Source organism: Adelges cooleyi, unplaced genomic scaffold, assembly GCF_023614345.1.
Source record: "Adelges cooleyi isolate 19-005CV unplaced genomic scaffold, UGA_ACOO_1.1 ACOO_flye_CR_arks_rails_tigmint_CR_PRNA_376, whole genome shotgun sequence".
NCBI lineage: Eukaryota > Metazoa > Arthropoda > Insecta > Hemiptera > Adelgidae > Adelges > Adelges cooleyi.
In genome coordinates this window covers 395325-421001 of record NW_026096053.1, presented here as the reverse complement: position 1 = coordinate 421001, position 25677 = coordinate 395325, and the positions used below count along the sequence as shown (strand labels likewise).

The 25677-nt window shown below is 30.7% G+C and overlaps 4 protein-coding genes across 7 annotated transcripts in view; 1 reads left to right on the top strand and 3 right to left on the bottom strand.

The window, feature by feature from the left end:
- Positions 1–687: 687 nt before the first annotated feature.
- Positions 688–1842, bottom strand: LOC126840815 (probable palmitoyltransferase ZDHHC24). Its single transcript, XM_050576770.1, has 2 exons — positions 1534–1842; positions 688–1440 (listed from the first exon to the last, which is right to left on the bottom strand). The coding sequence occupies exons 1-2, from the start codon at positions 1826–1828 to the stop codon at positions 875–877; spliced, it is 861 nt and encodes a 286-aa protein (XP_050432727.1). The 5' UTR covers positions 1829–1842; the 3' UTR covers positions 688–874.
- A 1745-nt stretch (positions 1843–3587) lies between these two features.
- Positions 3588–5921, bottom strand: LOC126840394 (suppressor APC domain-containing protein 2). Of its 2 annotated transcripts, none has more exons than XM_050576084.1 (7): positions 5603–5921; positions 5380–5519; positions 4746–5315; positions 4599–4681; positions 4376–4522; positions 4083–4307; positions 3588–4005 (listed from the first exon to the last, which is right to left on the bottom strand). In XM_050576084.1, the coding sequence occupies exons 2-7, from the start codon at positions 5507–5509 to the stop codon at positions 3865–3867; spliced, it is 1296 nt and encodes a 431-aa protein (XP_050432041.1). In that variant the 5' UTR covers positions 5510–5519; positions 5603–5921; the 3' UTR covers positions 3588–3864. The 2 variants fall into 2 exon arrangements, with proteins under 2 accessions (XP_050432041.1, XP_050432040.1); XM_050576083.1 differs by having other exon boundaries at positions 3593–4005; positions 4083–4310; positions 5603–5918.
- Positions 5922–7475: 1554 nt separating this feature from the next.
- Positions 7476–11809, bottom strand: LOC126840400 (mitochondrial carrier homolog 1-like). Its single transcript, XM_050576097.1, has 7 exons — positions 11464–11809; positions 10676–10760; positions 10381–10543; positions 9188–9319; positions 8939–9128; positions 8625–8692; positions 7476–8497 (listed from the first exon to the last, which is right to left on the bottom strand). Exons 1-7 carry the CDS (start codon positions 11572–11574, stop codon positions 8341–8343), a joined length of 906 nt encoding a protein of 301 aa, XP_050432054.1. The 5' UTR covers positions 11575–11809; the 3' UTR covers positions 7476–8340.
- Positions 11810–13126: 1317 nt separating this feature from the next.
- Positions 13127–25677, top strand: part of LOC126840948 (protein furry) — a 78318-nt gene continuing 65767 nt past the window's right edge. For all 3 annotated transcript variants that reach the window (XM_050577042.1, XM_050577043.1, XM_050577041.1), the window contains exons 1-19: positions 13127–13396; positions 13474–13611; positions 13676–14042; positions 14135–14314; positions 14779–14986; positions 15283–15420; positions 15489–15723; positions 15838–16016; positions 16081–16305; positions 16376–16519; positions 16950–17178; positions 17239–17541; positions 17641–17814; positions 17884–18088; positions 18161–18505; positions 18572–18721; positions 18947–19110; positions 21278–21698; positions 24471–24658. In XM_050577042.1, coding sequence (XP_050432999.1) covers positions 13336–13396; positions 13474–13611; positions 13676–14042; positions 14135–14314; positions 14779–14986; positions 15283–15420; positions 15489–15723; positions 15838–16016; positions 16081–16305; positions 16376–16519; positions 16950–17178; positions 17239–17541; positions 17641–17814; positions 17884–18088; positions 18161–18505; positions 18572–18721; positions 18947–19110; positions 21278–21698; positions 24471–24658 — 4054 coding nt within the window. In that variant the 5' untranslated portion in view covers positions 13127–13335. The remainder of the gene's footprint in view (positions 13397–13473; positions 13612–13675; positions 14043–14134; positions 14315–14778; positions 14987–15282; positions 15421–15488; positions 15724–15837; positions 16017–16080; positions 16306–16375; positions 16520–16949; positions 17179–17238; positions 17542–17640; positions 17815–17883; positions 18089–18160; positions 18506–18571; positions 18722–18946; positions 19111–21277; positions 21699–24470; positions 24659–25677) is intronic.

Genomic DNA, 25677 nt, shown 5'->3' with positions numbered 1-25677 from the left:
TTAGGATTTCGTTTGTAATAATTGTATTATTGTAATATAGTGAAAGTATTGTATTTTTGTTTTTAGTATCGATTTATATGTGGAAATCGAAAGTTTTTCGTTTACCAAAGATTTTATATTTTATTTTATTATTGTTTTTTTTATTTCTTTTGAAAATGATTATTGAATGTTACCTAACTATTGTATAAGTAAACAACACATCTATTTAATCTGGTCAAATAGTTTGTAATGAAATGTAATTATTTACAACATAATTTTATTTTGTATATTATTGTTTTAATAAATAAAATCCATTCCGTAAATTTTTGTACACAATGAGAAGTATATCAGTTATGTTAATTGCTTTTATTTTTGTTTGTTTAGAAACCTAATAAAAATTTGTTGAATAAATGAATTTTTTCTGATTTGTTTTGTTGATTGTGTCAAACTTAAAGATCATCAAAAAGACGTTATTTTTATAAATATATTTATTGTAATCGTATGATTTAAAATGACCATTAGGATAACCATCCTTTATCTTTCACAGGTTACAACAAAAAACTGATAGTGTAAATAAAAATATTCAAGGATTGAGAAAAAAAAACCACATTTCAAACAACAAGTCCATACAAATTCTTATTATAATCCAACTGTGTACTGTAAAGTTCATAAACAACAGTTAAATAGAATATTTGACTAGATAAATAATTGAACGAAAACAATACACAAGTTGATATAAAGCATTCGTGCTTTGAAAATATTCAACAAAAATTAATTTGTTAAAAAAAAAGTAACAGTCTTTAAATTTACATCTAGATAAAATAATTTATTTTTCATCACAGATTCTTTGAATGTAAAGGAAAGATGTAATTAAATCCTAAAATAAAAAGTTAGATTAAAGTAATTTATTCCGTTCTGTTAAAATGTCCCAGTTTAATCCGTCATGAGGTAAGTTTGATTCTACAAATGGTGATATCCAAGTCATAAACCACTGTCGTCCAAAAACTGTTTTCAAGTTGCCAATCATACCGATATTGTACTTTCTTTCAGAGTTTTTGTCATGAGCTACTAAACCACCGCTTACTTTTTCCAGGTGGAATATCAATAAAAGTGTTGTAAATAAAACGGACGCCATGTTTACTGTTAGAAGAAAAACGAATACTTGGCCTTTGGTAATACTATGATATATTATCAACACTCTTGATGGAGACAAAATCTGTAAGTCTGATAGTTGGAAAGTAACTTCATTGTAAGAATAGAATCCGAGCAAAATAATTTCATACCAGCAGCTCACGACTAAGTAAACCAAAAGCCACAAAAAATACCGACGGTTGTAGTGGCCAACACAAGTCTGACTAAACATGCAGTGGTGATCTCTGGTTAGTATACAGACATTACATTCTTCACAGTGCCAACACCTTGGAGGCATAATGCACTGACAAACGTCACAATACGTCGAACCTAAAAATGCAATAATTAGGTACACACATACTTGTTTGATGATATTGATTGAATATTAGTTACTAATTTATCATGACTATTCAACTTTCATACTTGTTATTGCGTTGTGCGGTGTATGAAGTACACGGCCAAAGACTGACGAATCGACAAAAATCATTGCGTAGTAATTTGTCAAAATATTAAACACCATAAATGTTATAGGTAGAACGTGAATAATGTACCAAATCGATAGGTAAGATTCGCACAAGTGTGGAAGTATGTATAAAATGTTGAGACTGTAATACCCAAGTACAGATAATGGTAGAAATGCACAAACACTTTTTTTGCGTAAACTTTTTAATATTGTCTTCATATTAGCTCTAATGTACTTTCTATAAGGAGTAGGCATTCTGTATTCAGTACTTCAATCCACAATGTTATCAAATCAACAATATCAAATTAGTATATTACTTGTTACCACGACAACATTATCACAATCACAACAAAAACAAGTAATGACAAATTATAATCTATGTAGACTGTAGTTACTATAGTCTACAGTTTATAGTTACCGTTTCTTATTCTATATGCAGAAATAGTACACAAAGTAAACTTTATTAGGCAAAAAGTGCACCTATTCCATTTTAAAAATGGGATGTTCCTTAAATATATAATTATTAAGATACTGTACAACAGATAACTAAAATAATACTCTCAACCCTTTCTACTAGAAGGGACTCATCGTAGCTATAGCAATTTTTTTTATTGAGGAAATAATAATTAAATAATACGATTATAAATAACTTTAGTGTCTACAGTAAAACATGCTATTCACCTGGATTGTTCAAATATTGTATCACCATTACAGTCTTAAATTACTAAAAAAAAAAAAAACCCAAGTAAAAAACACGCAACTAAACGTTTATGTTTATTATTCTTTATTATAATTAGAGATTTTAAATAAACATGTAACAAAAAATTGGATAAAAATTAAAACACTTTAACATATCATACATGTGTATGGGCGCATAGTGCCAAAACAGCTTAACACACAAAACATTAAATTTTGTTTTATTAGATATAACATTTTATTTTCTTACATTTAAAAACTAAACTTACCCTAAACATTTTTTATTTTGAACAAATGAATTTGTGAGAAGCTTTTCTCGCGCTATGCGCCTCATATATAAAATCATTTTTTTTAATAATATTGCCGTATTCCCAAAAGATAAACTAAATATAAAATTATATAATTTCAACATAACATACATTAATAAATAATGAAGTCAAAATTCATGGCACTGATATAATACTTATAAAAATTAAAACTAAAAAATTAACAAATTAAATATTTTGTTAGAATAAACTTTAGTATTAAATATCTAATGGTTAAAAAATGAATTATTAACTAAAATGTCAGTTATATACAAAAGTTGTATTATACAAATTATAGTTTTTGAGTCATAGGAAACGGGCTTAAGCCAATTTTTTAGTTTTCACAAGTCAAAAATAAATGAATTTACTGTTTTTTGCCGAAATAATAATGTTTAAAAATTGACTTAAGCCTTGATCGTTTATTCTACACTCAAAACATACATTTCGACCAAAATATAAAATAACTATTATTGTTAATTGATTATAATCTTAACAACTGTAAATACAAAAATACAAAATAAAACAACAAAACAACTAAAATTAAATTTTATAAAATTGGCACCATAAGTACTTGGACGGACTTAGTACTGACAACATAAATTTAATTTACTAACACATTATATTCAAGAACTTAAAACTGAATTACACTATCAAATTAAATATTAGTATACATTATGAAATAAGAAACAATTAACAAAAACCATGGCAGTTATATGTATGATTTTAAATAGGTAAAGTAATTCAATAAATTAACTACATCTAAATGTCTTGGAAAGTAATGGATACCGTAAGAAAATTTAGTTAACAACATGTTATGAATATGACATCAGAGTTAAGCAACTTTTCACTAAAATAGCAATAAGCTAATGTTTCACAATAAAAATTTAATAAAAATGCTTGCATTGATAGAAGAAACAAAATTGATTTTAATTGGTGTTACTTCAAAGTTATCAAAATAAATGTATTAGTTATTTTAAGTTTATATTAGAACATTTTTTTTTTGTTTATGAAAAATTAAAAATCTGTGAAACAATAGTTATAAATTTGCATCAAAAGTTACAAATTTTAACATGGGGTCCTTATTTATTTTATTTGAATGCAGATTTAATATCCTTATCATAAATGGTTTCATAAAACAAATGACTGATTTATATAAAAGAATATTATCATTATTTACTTTGTTTTAGTAATCAGAATATACTAAGCAATTACTACCATATTTTTATACTAATTATTATACTGTTTAATTCAACTAAACATTATTAAGCTAGAATTAAATTTGTTTTTGTTTTAAGGCATGTAAGATTGACCATCAGGTTTATTATCCATTCTTTTACGAGCGACCTGAGATCTTGTTTGAAATAGTTCTCTAATAAGTGTTGCTTTCTCCCTTTCTAAGGTTGAAATTCTTTCACTTTTTTGTCCAAGTTCCTGAAAAGCCATAAAAAATATATCATTACATTCAATGTCTTTTGCATGTATAGTTTTAAAAAATGCATTAATAATACCTCGCTGAGTACATGGTTGCGATGTTTCAGCGTGGCCACAACTTGAGGGTTTTGGTTTAATATTGTTCCAGGATGATTGGCTGAATGTACGGCTAGATTCATATGCAATGGTAGACCACTCCATCCTTCACCACCATCGGTTAATGCCGACAAATGTCTATTGACCTCTAATACTCGAGCTCTTTGTAGCTCGATACGCTCTTGTTGTGCTTCTGTCCACTGGTCCTGCTTTAAGTGTAAAATCAATTTTAAAACGGTTTGTTAAAATAAAAATGTAATTTTATTTAAATTACAGTATGTGAATTTGTTCGTCCAAGATATTTCATTTTTTCCTGAACAACAGAAATTTGCTTGTGATACCAATCTCGCGCTCTGTCAACTGCCTGAAGACCAAGCATAAGAACTTCTTTCTCTTGTTCGATTTGTTTCATTCTTTTTAACTGTTGTAAAAAACAAACAACAAATGAAAAAAATTATTAATATATGAAATTTTGGTAAATTTTTCAACATTTGTACCAGGTTGTAATCGATTCCACTTTGTAGGGTATGACGCCTTGGCTCTCTTCTTCGCTGATTAACTCTTTTATAAGTTTGATCACCTAGTAATAAATATTTAATAATAGTTAATAACATTAACACTATTTATGTCATTACTATATTTACCAGATTGCTTTTCACTTCTAGAACTGCTTTGATCATTTAATAATATTCCTAATTGCCAATTTTGCAAAGCTGTTCGTATTTCTGCCTTATCAATATTACGTTCATTAGTAGCTAACTGTACACCACGCTCCAACCCCGCTGCAGTTCTTGGAGGTTTCGGAGGACCGAATAATGATGATGATGTTGATTTTTGTTGCAACTGATGTGTTTCTTTATTATTATTATTATTACCACTACTATTATTGTTGATACTGTTATTATTACGCTCTATTGCTAATTGTGGCATGCTTAAAGTCCTTTGTTGAGTGGGTCTAATAGCGGCCATATTTCCTGTTGTCCATTGTATATTAGGCTTTACATCAACATCCAAAAGTGGAGCAGACGGGGGTCGCAAAGGATCATTAGTTCTACGGCCATGCTCCATTTGATTACGAAGTAGACACATTTTCAAACCAGTACAGAAACGGTCAAAAGACAATAAACCATTAGGTGGGGTTACTTTTCGAAGACTATCTAAAACTCCTTTTGGTAATCCTTTAGTGCCATCATCTTGCCAACGAGTTTCAATTTCTATAAAAATAATATAAAACATTAAAAAAAATTATCTATTGTTGCAATTCAAATAATAAATTACCTGAAAATTTGACAAATCCGGTACGTTTATCATCTAAAATGTCAAATAATGTTCTCATGGAATGTACAAACTTTGCTGGTAATCCTTCGGTAGTAGAGCTTTTGACGTCTACATTTGAGGTAGGAGTCATGGCAGTTGAGCTGCAAGTTAAAAAAAAATACATACTACTAATTGAAATACACAGTTAATAAAAGTTTAAGATGGTATATTCTAATATGTTTACTTTTAAATGGTAAAAACTTAATCGACTGGAACAAACGTTAGTTTAGTAAATGAATCAGGCCAATGCACGATTCGAAGAACTGAAGTAAATTCCATGGTTGCTCTGTGTTTGGCCTATTAACGAAGTGCATAGCTAAAGCTGTTGTGTTTGAGCTGAATTGATGTCGTCGGGAAGGACTGTCTGATGTAGAAAGTTATAAAAAAATTCGATCATAGTCGCTCCTAAGACAAACAATTAACAAGGTGTGTATTATCAACAGGTGTGGTACACCTATTCTCGTTATTACCCGTCCACGCGTATATTATTTCAAAATGAAGATGATGTGGATTTTGGACCAGTCCGGTTAGTCACTAGATTGCGCTGCAAAATCAGGTTTTTTTAAATTCAAGTCGTTGGTACTTGAGTACTTACTTCGTAGAAGTTAAAGTACTTATAAAAGGGACAATTTGTGCATCTATATTTATATTTTTCGTATCTAAGAATAATTTGTCAAGTAATTTTTCAAGTAACAATAAGTATACCTATTTCTTATTTTCTTTGCAAGTTTAATTCTACTGATTTAACACCTACAATTTTTTAATGTATCGTGACTTATCAATGTCGTACACAGGGAAGACTCTCCGAGAACGTCCCTTTAAAATGCCAAGGAAATTATCTTGTTTATGGAGTCCTTGTGCCGAAAAATGCTGTCGCAAACTATAAGGAATTTTTTTATTTAAAACAAATTTCTAAGTAATGGTCAATTCAAACACTCCTTTTTCTATGCGAACTTCTGAAGTTTCTATATCAGATAAAAGTAGCCAAATCCGACAACTCTTTGAGGCGTCATCGCTTTTCCCATTAGATATATTTTTTAGCAAAAAAAAACAAAAACCAATTAGCAACGGCCGCCTTGAAAAATTTACCTAAAAAAAACTATTATTTTGGAAATTATGCATTGTTAATTTTTTACCATCGCTAGTCGCTACCTACTAGGGTTGGGCCTATCCGGATATCCGGATAATTCGGATACGGATATCCGAAATCCGGATAATTGATCAACTATCCGGATAGTTTCGGATATTCATTTCATTTTTATAAGACAAATATACCTTAATAATATACAGTGGTTTTAAACATACCGAATAATAAAATAATGACACCTAATTAAATTTTACTATCACATGAATGATTTTTAGATATATCCGTGTCAGTGGTTGTTAACCGACTATTCGGACTCTTTGCAGAGTCCATCCTCAGGGTTGTCACAACTGTTCCGCTGCCAGTTAATAACCACTGACACGGATATATCTGAAAATCATCCATGTGATATTTCAATCCGTGAAAGTTTCAAAAAATACATAAATTTGAGTACTCAAAAAAATATATTCGGTTGGTTAAAAATTAAATGAATATCCGAAACTATCCGGATAATTTTTTAACTATTCGGATAGTTTTGGTTCTACAGATAATTGAAATATTATTTGATATCCGAAACTATCCGGATAGTTGATCAATAATCCGGATATCCGAAATTATCCGGATTTCGGATATTCGTATCCGAATTATCCGGATATCCGCAAAATCCGAATATTAGTCCCAACCCTACTACCTACACATTTGTTTGACCAACTACCAAAAAGTCACTTGAACCCCATTCTAGACTGAAAAACACTTTAAATTGGTATTGTCAGTAGTGTAATCACTGGTCAATTAACTTTCAATATATTTGTTTAACATCATGTATTACTTATAATAATAAATCAAAATAATTAATCATCCAATATGGTTTATTAGCAATAAATATTTGTACATATTAGTATACTTTTTATCACATAATAATTGTATAAAGTATGTAATTATGACAAAAATTATAGCTGATCAAAATGATTTGACAACAAAAACTATTGTTTGCTGATGCTGTATGCATAGTTTACCTAACAAAAAATAAAAATAAAAATACACAATATTACTACAGTTCACTCATTTTATACAAATTGCCTGAAAACAAAAAAAAGTTTGTCATAACAGAGAGAAACATGTACCTAGTTTTAAATATATATATTAAGTTAACAACAACGATGCCATAAAAACACCTACTACCTACTATTAAACAATTAATTATCATTCATCTATTGATAAACTTGTTTGTAAAATTACAACATAATATAGTTTAAACATTAAAGATATAAAATTTTCCATAGTAGTTCTATAGCAAAATACGAATTCCCATCACTACATTATAATATTTAATATACTAATTTAAATTTATTCGAGTGTGATGGGACTAGAAGAATATGTATGGCGTAACTATTTTTAAATAGACAAGCGAGTTGAGACATTCTTTTAAGCACAGGACTCCTTTCCTGCACCAAGACAGTAGGCACTAGGAACTGTAGGCACAGTTTTGCTACATTATGGTGTTTAATAAACAAATAATTACAAGAACTGATACAGTAGTATTCCTCGTGGATGGGCTCGAGTCCATACTTGATTTTGTCTACTAGCGATAATTTACATTCAATGTGTTTTAACCATAAATGTAGAAAATATGTTTAACACAGTTTATAAATAAAAGCAATGACATAAATAATGTTTAAATCGATAAATTTTATTAACAAAAAAAAAAAAATTAGTATTAAAGGAGTTGCTTTATAAAAGTATTATAATGTATAACTTGTTTTCTAAAATGTACATTGTAACATTAATGTTGTTTTGTTACAACACAAACAACCATGACTAAGCACTTGGCAATTAAATCAGTTCAATTTAATAAGTTTTGATCTTGCAGGTGTTACATGGCGTCTATAAAAATATGAGGCACCGCGGCCTAGTTGATCAATTCCATACAGATATTTCATACACTCGACCCAATTTCCGAACACTGGCATTTCTGGAGGCATTCCGGCCGCTAAGCTGTACGTTCAAAATTTTTTTTAATTATTCAAACATATAATACATATAATATATATATATATATATATATATATATATATATATATATATATATATATAAAAAAGAAATTAAATAATCTTTACACACCCGCAGTTATTGATAGCAATACAAGAGCTGACTACGTTGAATGGATATGCAACAAAATTTGCACAGTACTGAAATGATTAACATGAATAACGATTATAATTTTTTTCATAACTTGATGTATGTATGAACTATACATGCATTTTAACCTTACAAAAGGTTTACTTAGTTATTATAACCACAATTTAACGTACATTACATCATTGTTTATACGTTTTTTTTCTATAACACTTATTATACTAAATTAAAAAAATATAAACATACCTATACATACTAAGTATTGGTACTAAGTAATACAAATTTTACATAAGTCTTACCGAAGAAGCAAAATCTGCAATGGTTAATGACACTGTCGAAGGGTTGAATAAATAGCGTGTTATAGCATGTTTTGCTACATTAGAAATGATTACATAGCTTAAGGTATACATTAGAGAAGGCCACAATCCAGAATAAAATCCTGTAATTCCTTCTTCACGATAAATGATAGCAAACGACGAGAATATTCCACTAAAACAAATAATTTATAAAACAAATAATTATTTTATTAATTTAGTATTTTAACTTACGTATAACGATGTTCGAAACCAACAAACTGAGCCATCATTCTTATGGTAATAAGACGGAATGGATAGCTTAATAAAACACTAGTAGTTGAACATACCAATTCTTTTGTAGTGTTTAATAAACATTTTTCCCATCTATGTAACATAATATAAATATAATATTTATTTTATATCATCATTATAATCATATAAGAAAAACATAAATTGGCGCTGCCTGGGTAAAAGGAAGCAAGTGAAATGTCACTACTTTTGGAAGATGAGCTTTTAAGTTTTTATTTTTCATAAGATTCTGTTGTAGAGTAGCCAGAATTTTTTTGGGGCGGATGCAATAGCTATTAAGACCTAAAGGATAGCAGACTATTGTAACAGCCAACCGTTTGCCTGCCAACATATATAAAATAAAAAATTTCGGGAGTATAGGAGGCACGCGCTCCTAGTGTTCCCTTGGCTATAGCACTTAGTTAGGGTCTGTGTTAAATTTTTTAAAAAGCTTTTAAGTCTGTAGTAAAAATGCCATGTTTCGTACACATAGGGAAGTTCCATAAAATATAATACAATTTTTTATGTAGTCCATGTATGAATATTAATGCTCTCTTGTAAAGAAGAGGTTTCCTGATGAATTTACTATCCGGGACAGGACGTCAGTCTATTGCTAGTGGATTGGCGACTCTTTTTTACGGAGCACCATTGACAGTGAGGGCCAAACACACTAATGCCTACTCACTCATCTTAGTCATTTTTATCGATTCAGTAAAAATAAGTCATAAAAGTTTAGTGGTTTAATTTATTTCAAAAATTGACTTACTCCCTTATTCATAATTATTATCATATAAATGTATTAAAATAATTGAGAAGAACTATTTATAGACTCCAAATAAATAAATAAATTGAAATTTTACATTTAATAATTTAATCATTAGATATCTAACAATCTAGAATTAACTGTGAAAACATTTGACCATAGCCATATTGTTATCAAAAATACTAAAATGTTACATCAACCAATGTTTGACCAAGTAATAAGAATTTCATATTTTTACGTTTTACCTTAAGCGGCTCATTTAAAACTATTGTTGGCTCCATAGTCTTAAATGGATCAATGTTATTACCCACATATTTTACATTCAAAATGTTAAATAATTAACAAAAAACCAAATTACTTTTAATTTGATTAAAAAGTTAATACTATTACTTACCCTTTTAAATCCGAATCCTCAGGATCTAAAGTATCTTTCTTTTCAAACTTGACATAATTAGTCATGAACCATGATGAGCTATGTTCAACAAAAACACCAACTAACTTTGGAGCTAAGCCAGCATACATTCCTTTAAATCCATCAACTTCATAAATATATTTGGCTGAAAATTATTATAAGAAAATATCTTTTTATTTAAATTTTCTTTTCTCTTAACCCATTGTTGACTGGTCACACTTTCAAGGGGCCAATTAGGGACCCCTTTAATTTAAATATTTATTAGAAAAATACATACTATATGAAAATATATTAGGCAGTACTAAACACGGTTGGCCAATGAGAGGTTTGCAAAGCATTGGCGGAATTGGTTCATGTCCAATCTATAAAAAAATGTATGATTTATTTCTATTAGAAAATTACGGTATGAATTTACTTTATCGGACACCCTTTTTTTTGTGGGTTTTTTTTTTGACATATAATAGTGATTTTTACGTTGATTCCGAATCTGAAGTTATAATTAGGCGGACTCTTCTAGTTCAAAACTTTTCGCCATATAACAGTAGGCGGAAACAATGGCTAGCGACCAACGCGATATTGCTACTACTCTTCACACTCTTTTTTTTTTTTGCCAGATACGCAACAAGATTCCAAAGCTTTATGCCATTGGGGGTCGCGGTCGTTTTGCGCAACAAATATTCATAAAGTTCAAGCAGCTGTAACTTATGAACTAGAGTAGTCCGCCAATTTCTGAATTCAGATTCGTAATCAGCATGAAAAACACAAAAAAAAAATCACAGAAAAAAGGTGTATGGTGAAGTACGGAAATACTAAGATATTAAAACGTTATTAAGAAAAAACTATTTTACCAATAAAAGTGGCGTATTGTTAAAAAAAAGTAAAATTGTAAAACTGAAAGCTGAAGGAGAAAAAAAATGAGCATTAAATAATTCAATTATAAGAGAGTGAAAACAATTGTTTAGCATTGAACATTATAAACTAATTTTTAATATATTTATTTTTTTAACAATCCATTGTTAAAACTTACATTTGTACAATTGTTTTATTTGTTTAAAATGCACATACCTGAATGAGAAGTTTGGCGTATTCTAAAGGGTGAGTTGAAGATTTTATAAGACATTTTGAAGTTAGCCCTTTCCAGTAGTGATCACGGTCATCAATGTCCTCTGCGTCCATTCCTAGTATATATTTTTTTACAATAAAACTGTTCTGGCCTATACACTTCAAACGTATCTCATAAAATAGCCAGGCATAAACTATAAAGAGCGATTAAAAACAATAATTATAAAACAAAAATTAATTAGAAATATATGAGTAACGAGAATATTAATTTAATTTATTTCACCACAGATATAATAATATACTAGATTAGTTCATAACTAATAAGTAATACTATTATAATATTAAAAGATTGGTATATATCTATACATTTTACCGACTTCAGACGGCTGATTGAATACTGATACGAGTTATCAGAACTAGGCGGTGTGGTTAGCAGTTTGGCCAACTGTTTACTATGTGTGCTTATCATCGAGATAAAGAATACATATATAAAAAATAGTGCATTTTTTATCTCGTTGGTGCTTATAGCATAAATTATTCAATATCCCGGATTTCTCGTATTCGTATTTTGGTGTAGGACGTAGGTACATAATGTCCCACTTAGATAACTTTGGACAATGACACGTCCAATAGGCAGTGTCAATAGTGTCAGTTTAATAACGATACTAAAGTAAACTCGATTTCAGGTGTCTGAAAGATGTCATATATAATACTGATGTATTTATTTATTTATTAATAAATAAAGCACAAAAATTATAATGTTATAAATATATTTAAAAAAAAAAAATTATATACTAAAAATAATTGTCAAACTATAATAAAACTTTTTTTTTAAATTAAATTTTATAAGCTATTTTCGCTTACTGCCCCGAGGCTTATCCAGTCATGTCCTAATAATATACCTAGACTGTAATTAATAACATAAACAATATTGAATTGTGAACTGGTAATACGATTTTTAAACTTATTAAGTTGGTTTAATTAGTTTATTAATGTTAAAAAGTAAATTTTGAATAAAATTAAAACATTATACTCTACTTCATAAATCATACCGACAACACAAATTTACATAAATGATATGTAATGAAATTGGATTCCTGTGAAACTATATTTTCAATTTGATTATTACTACAACTGGATTATCCAGTCTGGATACTATATGGAAACTAATTAAATCACTTGATCCTCCGAACTTGGTTTCAGTTTCTTTTACGGCTCTATAATGACACTCTAAATGTTTTATTTAATCTGTGCCCTAACCATGTGCGCCGGGTTTTCTCAATTACATAGGTATTAGGTGCCAAAAATTCAGGGACGTATTCAGAGGGATATGGGGCAACATCGCCCCGCGCGGAAAATTTTAGGAGTGGTAAACTTTTTTTTTGGGCACATACAAATAAGCGATGATTTTTTTTTGCTCATCACCAATGTTGAATGTTGTCAGGGCCCTTAACAACATTTAACGTTAAAGGGTTAAGTGCACGGTACAAAGGTATGAAGTCTATCTAATAGCACCTTAGAGGTATGATGTCTTTGCTTCAACCAGAATAATGGACGTTGATATCAGAAGGTGATAAGTGATAACATTATCAAAAAGTCGGAATGATAAATATTTGTTATACACTGATAATGTACTATATTTTGTTTTTTAACGAAAACAATTTTTATTCTTTAATCTTAAAAGATATTTTTACTAATAATATATATTACAACAACCAAGTTTTAAATGTGAATGATACAGTTTATATGATCTTTTAAAGATTAGCTTCGTCATTTTAATATTACTGAAAACAATTATTTTCATTATTAAATAAATTAAATTCTTTGTGGATTTACATATGTGACTGTTAAAAGTAACTGGTTTAGTAGATTGAAATGGATGAACCAGATGCTGACTCCACTTTAGAAATTAGTGTTCGAGAACAGATTTCCCGTGGTAATATAATATTATAGTTTAACATTTTAATTATTTATTAAGAAGTAATTGTATACTAATATGTATTATTTTATAAGAGCAAACTGGCACATCTGGTAGTTTTGAGAACAATAGTGAGACAGATTCTAGTTCAGTTCTTATTCAACTAGATAATTCTCTGACGTCTCAGACAGTTTCCATTTCACTTACAGATTCAACAATCACTAATACACCTGGTATGCTCTAAGTAAAAACTTTTAATTTTAGGGGTCTATAATAATTTGGTAGTTTATATTACAGAATGTCAACGGCAAAGTGTGATAACAGTATTACCATGGGGCGCACACAAGGAACGTTCCCCGTTTCCAAATGTAGACACAGATATTAAACCAGGCGAGTATGTTATGCGTACTTTATTCGCGGACTTCACAGTACAGGCAGAAAGGAAAATGGAAGAGGTAATGACCGACCAAGATAAGCCATTAATGAAGATATTACAGCGTGGCGAGGATGCACAACTAGATCAGTTATTGATAGCATTTGGGTCCGTGGCTGAACACTGTTTGCCATCAATACTTAAGGCTCTGTTTGCCTGGTATGACAGACAAATTGGAGTTTTAGACATAAATGCTACAGACTCAAAGAAAATCGAGCTTAAAGGAAAAAAGTATGAAAATAATAACATATTATACATTTTTTGTAGTTTTTAATCTTATATTATTACAGTAGGTATTAAAATTGACTGTTTTTAATTTTTAGTGACACAATTGATTGCAAAGAAATGGAAGTGATGGGAGAGAGAAGAGATTTAGCAGTGGAATTCATTTTTTGTTTGGCATTAATAGAAGTATTGAAACAATTGCCATTTCATCCTGGACATGAAGATTTAGTTTCTTACATTGAGAATTTGTGCTTTAAACATTTTAAATATCGTGAAGGGTATGTGTTGCAAAATAATTTTAAAAAAAATTGATCATGCATTATAATTTGCTGCTTAGCATGAGAAACCTCCAGTAAGTAGTGTTTTAACAATTATTGTAGACAGTTCAATACTTGGTCAAAGATGGCTTTGTTTGCTGGATAACAAGTGACAACAATGCTATGTAAGGGAGCCATGACAAACGATACTACTCTGGTTTGAGTATCCATTAGCAAACCTTCTTCTCTGAGGAAGTGGCTATGGCCCTTAATGGGTTGCATAAGCCAATTCAAAATAGTGTATATAGTTTGTCTAAAGTTCTTAATTAGTTTGGGTTCAAGATATTTTAGCTAATATAATATTTTGATAATCAATTGAGAAAACACTACCTCGAAATTTAAGAGTTTTTCTCATAGGTTTTTTGTGCTAAGCAACAAATAGTGTTTTTTAAGGAAGTCTTAACATAAATATAATTTGAATTTAGAGCACAGAGTTGTCCGAACGCTCAAAATATTCACATGGTAGCAGATTTATATGCTGAAGTTTTGGGTGTATTAGCACAGTCAAGATTTCTATCAGTCAGAAAACGATTCATGGCTGAACTGAAGGAACTCAGGGCAAAAGAACCATCACCTCATGTGACTCAAGCTATAATATCCTTGTTAATGGGAATGAAATTTTTTCGAATCAAGGTTAGTTTTATTAATATTTAATATTATTTTTAAATCTGATAGCTTTGATGTGTAACTGAGAAGGTATGATGATGTGTTTTTATTTTTATGTCTGTACTTACAATAATCTTTAAACCACCAAACCAATTTATTCGTGTAGCAATTCTATATGACCAGTACCTGAATGGTATTTTATATGGCAAAAAGTAGATCAAATGTAGACCTTAAACATATAAAATGATTTAAAAAAATTTGCAATGTACAATATGTTTGTAAACAGATGAATATCTATTTTATTTTATTATTTTATTTAATAGATGGTTCCAATTGAAGATTTTGAAGCTTCCTTTCAATTTATGCAAGAGTGTGCTCAGTATTTTCTTGAAGTCAAAGACAAAGACGTTAAACATTCGATGGCTGGGCTATTTGTTGAAATTTTGCTGCCTATGGCAGGGGTAATTAATACTGTTACTTTAAGCCAACAATTTTAAGTTAAATCAAGTTATGTTTATTTTATTTTTAGATTGTCAAAAATGAAGTTAATGTTCCATGTTTAAAAAATTTTGTAGAGTCACTTTATTCAACCACATTGGATATGTGTACTAAATCAAAACATAGATTGTCATTATTCCCTTTAGTTACCTGTTTGCTTTGTGTAAGTCAAAAAGCATTTTTCTTACAAAATTGGCATTACTTCTTAGCTATGTGTTTGTCAAACCTAAAAAACCGAGATCCTAACATGTCAAGAGTGGCTTTAGGTAATTTAATTTACTTAAATACTATACATTTTTCATTTTACATACTATTATGAATAATTTTAAATTTATTTTTAGTTTTATGCATTTATATAGTTATCATATTTGTTTTTATAGAGGCTCTATATCGGTTACTTTGGGTATATATGGTAAGAATAAAATGTGAAAGCAATTCGGCTACCCAATCCAGATTACAGAGCATAGTGAATTCTTTATTTCCTAAAGGATCCAAAGCAGTTGTACCCCGCGATACACCTTTGAATATATTTGTGAAAATCATTCAGTTCATTGCTCAGGTAACTTGTTAGTTTCTTTATTAAATTTTTTTTTTATCATAAACTATTATTTTTTTAAATTTAGGAACGACTAGACTTCGCTATGCGTGAAATAGTATATGATTTGTTGAGTGTAGGGCGGCCAATAAAATTGATACTCACACCAGAACGAATGAGTATTGGTCTTCGGGCTTTTCTTGTTGTAGCCGATAGCCTTGAACAAAAAGAAGGTGAACCTCCCATGCCTGGTACAACTGGAGTTTTGCCTTCCGGAAGCACTCTACGTGTTAAAAAAACTTTTTTGAATAAGGCAAGTGTACATTTAAAATGTTTTAATTGTAATGATATTGGTGATATGATGATTTAATTGTTTTAAATAGATGCTAACTGAAGACACTGCAAAAAATATCGGAATTCATACATATTTTCCGAATGTGCGTAGAGTGTTTGTTGAAATATTAAGAGCACTTGACGCCCATTACGGAAGACCACTGATGATGACATGCACTCAAAATATGAACAAAGTAAATAATATTTATTAATATAGTTATATATTATATTAAAATTGTTTCGTATACTTTTTTTTTTGTCAAAAGTCAAAACTACATTGTAAGACTGAGAAATTAAACACATAAATATTTTGTTTGGGAGCCATCTAAAAAAATTTGCAAAAGAAATAAGCAAGACTTAAAATAAGCAAAAATTATTATAGCTAATACAATAAAACAGCAAAAATTATAATAAACCAACGCGAGAATGGTCAAACAAACATAATTATAGTAGTAAACAAAATAATATAAATTATAATGATATCTACTTACTCATTAAAAAAAAAAAAAAAAAATACAAATTTTTGATAAGCATTCAAGTTTATAACATTTTAACCTTTTTATAAGAGCGTAAGATAATTGCAAGCTTAAGTATTGTTTATTCATCAAAATATTAAATTTTTAGGAGCCTGACGAGATGATAACAGGTGAAAGAAAACCTCGCATTGATCTCTTTCGAACTTGTGTTGCGGCAGTTCCACGTTTAATACCGGAGACTATGACTGGGGCTGAACTTGTTGATATGTTGTCTCGTTTAACCGTGCATATGGATGAAGAACTACGTGCATTAGCTTATCAAAGTTTACAGACTTTAATCATTGACTTTCCTGAGTGGCGTCATGACGTTATAACGAGTATATAATGAAATATTTTTCAAGTTATTTTTTAAATTTTTAATTGAAATAAATATTTAGGTTTTACTCAATTCTTGGCTCGTGACGTTCAGGATACATTTCCACAATTAGTCGATAATGGATTACGCATGTTGTTGCAATTGCTGACTAGTTGGAAAAATAGTTTGACTTCAGGATTGGTTAAGAATCTGACAGAAAAAAATAAAAAAATTGACTCAACTGATAATCCTCTTAAATCTAACAGAGTAGAGTTTTCTCAAGCCGAAGCTTTTGCTTTGGTAATGTTGTGTAACTGCAGACCTTGCCCTAGGCGTTTGTCAGCTCACATACTTCGGGAAATAAAATGTCTCATGAAAATATTAGGTCAGTAAAATATTAGTCATGAGTTATAAAATATAAAATAACTACAACAATAGATGTTGGTAATAAACAATAATAATGCATTTATTATATTATAAATAGACAAAGAAGAACTGCCAGTTATTGATGTTATTGATAAAGCTATTCCTGAATTAATAGAACGATGTTTGCCTATACTACCTTCAGCGGAAAAATCAGCAGCTCTAACTGCATCAGCTGCAAATTCTCTAGATCTACAATGGATTGTCGACCGAAGTGCTCCAATATGGACTGCTGGTACAATGAATACACGGCATACACTTACATAAATTAAATTAATGTGGACTGTTGGTTTTAAATTATTAGGAATCCAAGATGATGTTAATTCTCCAAAGACTGCTTCGTCATTAAGTTTACTGGGCGGTATTGGAAATAGCGATCCTTGGGGTACTATACTTTTTGGTATTTTATCACAAAATGTTCTCATGAACCAATGTTTATCCGTTACTGCTCAGGCTTGGCCTTTAGTATTTTCTCGTGTTCAAAATCTCTTCACAGTCATTGACCCTACGTAAGTGACCATCTTTCAAACAGGCATGTCTATTTTTTGTTTTTTTATAATGTTGCCATTTTATTTTACCAGGCCTGTAAGTGATAATAGAGCTTCTCTGTTGAGAAGCTCGGCTCCTCCTAAAAAGCCTCTAAACGAGAGAGATCAATATTTGACATTGTGGAGGTATTATGCAATGTTTGCTATGCGCGTCGTACCACTTGCTCCAAATCCAGTTGTACGATGTGCTTCACCAGATTTGAGTTTGAGTTCTTCGCCAGATAGTTTAGCTATTGGAGAACGAAATGATAGTAAAAACGTAACGCCAACGGCATTGTATAAGTTAGTCGTACCATTACTAAGATGTGAGGGAGCAGGAGCAGACGTCAGGGACGCCGCTGTCTATGCAATGGGAACTATTAATCCTGAAGCTTTCAAGTTAGTCCATAATTAGTTAAATAATGTTTAAGAAACTATTACGACAAAATATTTTGTTTTTTACAGAGATCTGATGGAAGAATTAATAGTTTACATTAAAGAGGCTGTTGATAGGAAACAAGAAAATATGAGGAGACGTAGAAGAAGAGACGCTCTGCGCTTACAACTAGTTAAAGTATTTGAGCTTATTGCAGGTTATGGGACTTTTGGATGCAGGTATATCAAAAATATTAAAAAGTTTATTAGAGTTTGCAATAACCTGGTTTAAAAAAAACTCTCCAAGTTAAGTGTTTTTGGATTAATACCAAATATTTGCTGGGCTTAAAAAAAAGAAACTATAGCTGATTTTTTTGAGATCGTTTTTCTTACCAATTGAAATATAAATATATAAATAAAGTATAATATATTTAAATTAATGTTTGTTTTTTATTCGTTTTTCAGTTCGTTTGTTTTGGAAAGAGACTCTTGTTCACTGCACCCAACAATAGAAGAATATGTTGATGGAGCTAGAATTTGTTTAGAGCAAGAAACCGATAAAGATAGTCTTCGCGAAATTAAATTGTACTTCTGCAAATTTGTTAGAAAGATGATTAAAAGCTTTGAACGTGAGTAAATCCGAATAGAATATAAAGTAAAAATAGAAGTAAAAAAACAAGTTAGGCTGGTATTTATATTTTAAAATAAATATAAAAAAAAAGTTGAATCTTTGGTGACTATCATTATGATTCATTGTAGGAAAAACCAGTGGTAGATTTTGTACTCCTTTGGTCTTGTTACGAGTTTCTAATTAGAAAATCGCCTATCAATTTTTCCTTTACATTTTCCCTTAATTAAGAACTTTTTTAGCTTCGATGTTTTATGGTATAATACAATAAAAAATAGGTATTCTATGGTTTTTATCCCCTCGCCGTTGCGACTTCACAGTTAAGAAAGTGTGAATGGTAATTACCGATTCAATACAGTTTTATATTGCTGACGACCCGCTCGTGATTTGCAAGTCTTATGATTTGCCAAAGATACTGAGTGATTTATTAGAGTAAATACATTTTTAAAATATAAAATAAAAATAAAAACTTGATGGCATAAAAAATTTTGTGACAGTGACTTAGGTACGCGGTATACATGATTTTTATGTAATGATACATTACTTTCTTACTTACCATTTCTTAGTAATTTATCTTATAAAAGTCATTGAATTGTATGAATATTTAAAAAAATGTCTCAACGTTTTCAAGACTATATAAATGCATGAAAATTAATTTACAGCGTAGTTAATGTTATTACACGCGTGCCATTAGTATTCAATAGTTGTTTTATAAATTACTTACATGTAATATGAGCTCTTGTGCCCATATTATTTTTTTAATATTCACTTATAAACGAAAAATGATTTTAAATTTCTGATTCGAATGAATACCTATGTACCTTATAAACCAAAGCCGATCTATACTAATTGACTTTCAGTTGAATTTAATGTTATTAAGATGACTTGCGTTAACTAATCGAAATTTAATCCCAATATTAGGATATTAAATTGACGTCGAGCCTCTCCTCGAGTTCATCAAATCGCTAAACAACCGACTGAAAGCAGTTACGAGCTAAAACGAAAAATACGGTTCAAAAAACAGTTCATTTCATTAGTTGTTCAAATAAATTTCAATATTTATCATTGGTATAATAAATGTAATAAAGGCAAAAGATATAACCGTGTTGGAAGATAATTAGTTCAGTTAACATGAGATATTGGAAGAACATCTTTCAGGAGTATGGCTCGAGGCGTTTTTCAATAGTTGTTTTTGTGAATTTATTTTACAGTCGAGCTGTTTCTACACTTGATGTGCTCAAGTACATACATACACTATTATTTTATTATAATATACAAATAATAATTCGTGTTGCACTCGCGTTGTCAATCGTTTGTGGAATTACATCTAACGCGAAAGGTTCGTCATGAGGGGAACAAGAGGTGCGCATACACAATAGGCTTTATTAACACAGTTGGGTACCAAAAGTTATTGAATAAAACATATTGAATATAGTATCCAATTCGCCCGTTGGATTCCCAATAAATAGCACAGCTCGAGGTGTATTCGGAAGGTAGGATAGCGCAGGGCTTTTTATTTTATTTGACTTCATAAAGTACGGTACAAAACCGCCGGTATGATAGATATGACCAGTAGGATATGTAGGTTTCTAAAGATTAATTTTCGTTAAAACTCTTCGATTCAAATTTGGACAGTAAAACGTACTGTACTGGTCTGGCTTATATTTTGTTCTTTAAAATGTACCCTAAAAGCGTAAAATTTTAATTCTACGACATTTTTCTGTATTTTTTACCAATAAAATGAGTTTTTTTTTAATAAAAAAGTGTTACTAAGCACTCATTAATAAAACTTAGCACCTTATGAGTTTTGTGCGATTAACCATCAGGCACGCGATTTAGTTATATAAGTATTTTGTTCTCGTCAGACAATTATTTATTTGGGTTGGTATATATTTAGCCATATATTTAGCCCTTTCAACTTCTTGCGCGTACCGGATACTAATGTCTAATGTAATTAAGGATGAGAACTAATAAACGGAATAAATTATTAATATACACATTTTAATAGTATACACTTACTTATTGTTTGATTAATTTTCTTTCCTGACTCATCTGGCTGATTGTGGTTCTTGCTTAATAGTCGGGGAGTGCAAAATATATATGCGCTCGAATCAATTTGCATAGACCATGGTTGTATGTTAAAAAACATAATTTTATATGATTTTCAGTCGGGACCTACCGGACCCTGTTGAAACGGGAATTGCGACAGAGCCTGTTCACGCTGTTCTGCGGTTGGGCCGAGCACAGCACCTCCACCGGTGGAACGTCCAGCCTAGCCACCGTCGAAACAATCAAGGATGACCTGCAAATGGCCTCGCTGCAGGCGGCTTGCGCCGTGCTCGCGTGCGGTTCGTGCTTCAATCACAACTTGGCCGAGCCCGATGGATCGCTTTACGCGTGGATCGACACGTTGTTGGCTCATCCCGACAAACGGGTACATCATTTGGCCATGGAAACCGTGGTACTGCTTTTGGACTGCAATCCCGACTTGGGCGCGCTTCTCGATTGGGTGGTCGACCGCTGTTACACGGCCGTGCCATCGGTTGCCGATGCCTGTTTTCATGCCCTAGGAGTGATATTCAGCACCAGGTATGCTTTGCATCCTAATTTCGACCACATACATCGACTAGACGCGTTTTACTATGCTGGTGTTATTGAAAATTGAAGATATTTCAAGGAAGTGGGGGAAGGGCGATGCCTCATTTTATATTTAACCATCATACTAAAAAAAAAAACCCCAAATAAGCTTGGCTAATAGCTATAGGGTATATGCCGTTATGCTGAAGACCTAAATTGTTTTAACTCACAATAAAAATGGTATACGTTAAAAAATTCTACTCTAAAACTAATAGAAATTAGTATGAAAATTATTTGGTTTTTGTTTAGCATCACCTTATATTTGTTCTCCTTATAGAAAACTAATAATATCCCCAGCTATGGCTTGCGGTTAGTTTACGGTTAATGCTGTAAGATTCTCCAGACTTCATTTTTTTTTTATCCAAGTTAAGTAATAAAACTGCTATAACAAACATGTACACTGTCAGTTTGTAACAATTATTTGAAACAATAATTGTATTATTTAACTTTTAAAAATTCAAATACGGATAATCCGATAAATCCACATTTGTTATTAATTAATCTGGATAATCGAAATTTCTGTAACCTGAGTTTTTAGTATGTACTTTGTGACTTGTTATTTAGTATATTATCAGTACTAGTGTAATTTTTTAATATTTCGAAATTAATCAAATTATAATTATCATATTATGAATAACTATCAAATTGCATTCAATTAACGCTGCGCCCTTATCGCCATTACAATTTTTACATTGAAATTGACCAAAAAAAACATACATTTTCCTTTTTTTTATTGATTCGACATTTGTAGAATGCGGGAAGAATATTAAGTAGTAAAGACAAAGCACGGCAATCAGAGTAGAAGAAAATACACGGAGAGGTAGAGGTAGACAAAACCATAAAATGAAAGGATTTATTAATGGAGACAAGTATGTGAGTGGACTGGAGTGGCCGCTAAGAAAATATAGAAATAGATGTAGGTGTATTCGTTACATGTTAAAATTGTGAGTTTGGCCTTTAGGTGACCAATCATCATTACACCCTGTCTGTTTGGAGAGATTGTGAGTCAGTGCACATTATTATTTTATTTTATCTCGTTTACTCATCGTCTCTTATTCTATCCTATTATATTCTTGATTATTTTTCTTATATACTCTCCTTACTTCTTTTCACTTCCCTTTTTTTTATACGCTCGTAGTTTAAAGCGGGACTTCATTTAACATCTGTGACCTAAATTCATTATATTCAAATTGCAAATTCAAATATTTGTACATTTGTTTTGGTGATTTTACAAAATAACTCTCCGGAAATACATACTCTAGTTATAGTCAGTTATTTTGTCTCAGACAACATTTTAAATTGAAAGGTTTACATTATTGTTTATTTATTTCCCGCGCGTGCGTTTAAATATTTTAGTGTAGCACTTTATCAACTTAAAGTAGAGTAAAAAAAAAATAGGTATCAAAAAAAACGTATGTTAAAAAGTATAAATAATAATAGAAAACATTTTCATTTTTAGCGTTTGATCGTTTCATCCGAATAAGATCAGCTCACAATTCTTTTACACTTTCGAACAAGCCGTTTTTGTTTATTGTTTACAAATTGGCTATTTATCTATAAATGTTTTCGTATAATATTATTATTGTTCCCAGTACAAGGCGCGTGTGTATTCAATTCTACACGGGAGGGCCACAATTTTTTAGTTTCTTATTGATTTCCTTTTGGCGTTTGGCGAATAGACCGGCGGTTAGCGATCATATAATAGGTTATTACGAAATAAATTGGCCGCTCAATAGCCGCAAATTACTTTTGTATTATATTTATTTTTATTGGTCCTAATTGCTACTTACAATTTATGTGGACTAGAGTTCAGCAGATTTTTGAATTACACACGGTGTGATTACTAAAGGACAACCACATTTCTGCGCGTGAATGGTTAAGCACTTACACTTGCAATAAGTTTCCTAAATGCGACATGTGTTTTATTTTTGTTTAATAGTCCGATTATGTATGGGGGTTGTTACTTGTGACTGATATTCGGTATTATTTATTAATGTACTAACGTACTCATATGTTTATGTTGTTACTGATTACACTAATATGCGACTTACTATCGTAGCTTTAACTGATTACTGCAGTGGATAAGGCAGAAATGAAGAATACTTGTCAAGTGTGAACATAAGCTAATCGTGGGTTAATCTGATTTATTTTTGTTATTGTTTATATTAGAGATACACTTCGGGCTAGGTGGTCTATATTCAGGGCCGTAACTTGGGGGATGGGAGGAGCGGTGTTTCATCCTCGGGCGTAAAATTGTCCCGGGCTTATAATTTATAATATTTAAACAAAGGCTTTTAGACGACATAAATATATATAGGACCGCTAATTAAATAAATTTGAAGGAAAAGTTTTGAACAAATGTAGTAACGCCTCCTAATTAAATAATGCTATCATTAAAAACCTACTATTGGTGGGTATCTAGGGGAGGGGAGTACCCTCGCACTCACCTTTTGGCTAAATAAAGTCGGCGATATTGGTGTTGGTGTTTTTAGGTGTTGCTTTTCGATCGAGAGCAGCGTTTGGGGTTTACATAAAAAAAAAAAAAAATAATAACCTATCAAATGCGGAGTCTGAATGGTCTATTTTATTTTCAAATAACTCTTCTCCGAATCGAAGCCTCCTCTCTAATAAGGGAGTGTAATGTTCCATTTCTGTCTGTATTCCTATACCTTGATCAGTAAGTAATATAACTTATGACACTGTTTACTGTTTTCTTTTTATCAGGGAGTACCCTTGTGATCATTACACGGCTATTATCAACGTGACCTTGATGAATACGGGCTGTCCACGGTCCTGGGCTAGAGATACCGCTTTGCAACTGTTGCAAGTTCTGGATAAGAGGTTTTTCGGTTCTGGAATTGTTGAACTGTTGCCGCCCACTTTGCCACCGGAATCGTCTGTAGCTGCCGCACGTGAGTACATTTTAAATTTCGCTCGACTTAAAATAACATATTTTATGCTACGTCTCCCCTTAGCGCGAGTTGGAGAAATGCCTGAGGCATTCAAACGTATTATCTTCTTCCTTCTCCCTTTGTTCGAACAAAAGGAAAATGCGATAATATTTACACGTATGGAGCAAACGCTAACGCAAAACTGAATAAAGTAAAAAATATAAAAATTACAATACTCTACTACACTCTTGGTAGTTGGTCCGACTAATAATATTTACACAGGGAAGCAAAGCGAAAGCGTTCCCTCCCAGTCTGGGCAATTCAGCGATAAAAAAAAAAAAAAAAATGTTTACACGACCGTTGCGTCATGAGCTTTCAACAAGAATATGAATGTATTCAATATTATATTGATGTGTTCAGATTTACACATAAATAGTATATAGTTTTCATGTATTATAGTTAAGATATTTATCATTTCATCGATTCTTTGTCATTAAAAAAGCACAAGTTAAGCACTTCATGTGCATTGTGCAATACTAAACGAAAATGTTCGGGTTTTTCTATCGCGTAAGCGAAAATTCGAGGACAAACCATTATTATTGGAATATTCGGGTCACGATTGTCGTTTACCATCAAATGTTTAATTTAACTAACTACTTTTACTACAAATGTACTCTGTTTGTGTTCAAAGTAACTAAATGTTTAAAACCGAAAAACCAATAATGTATCTTATAAACAAAAAAAAAATGTATAATGTCATGAATCTTTTTGGAAGTTTCTAAAAAAACTAGGTTTTGCGTGCTTGATTTTTGATTTTGTTTATGACTTGCCGTAAGTAATTTTTCTTATGCGCTTTTTTATTAAAAGTTTGAAATTTTTACAATTTTCAAAGGCGCTTATTAATTTTTTTCTTCGATAATATCAATATTACTGATATTAAATAATAGCATAATATACTTACGGTACAATTTTTATGGGAATACGTATAAAACTTTTTAGCCTTCGGTGTAAATCATTTTAACTCTTACAGTGGCGAGTAA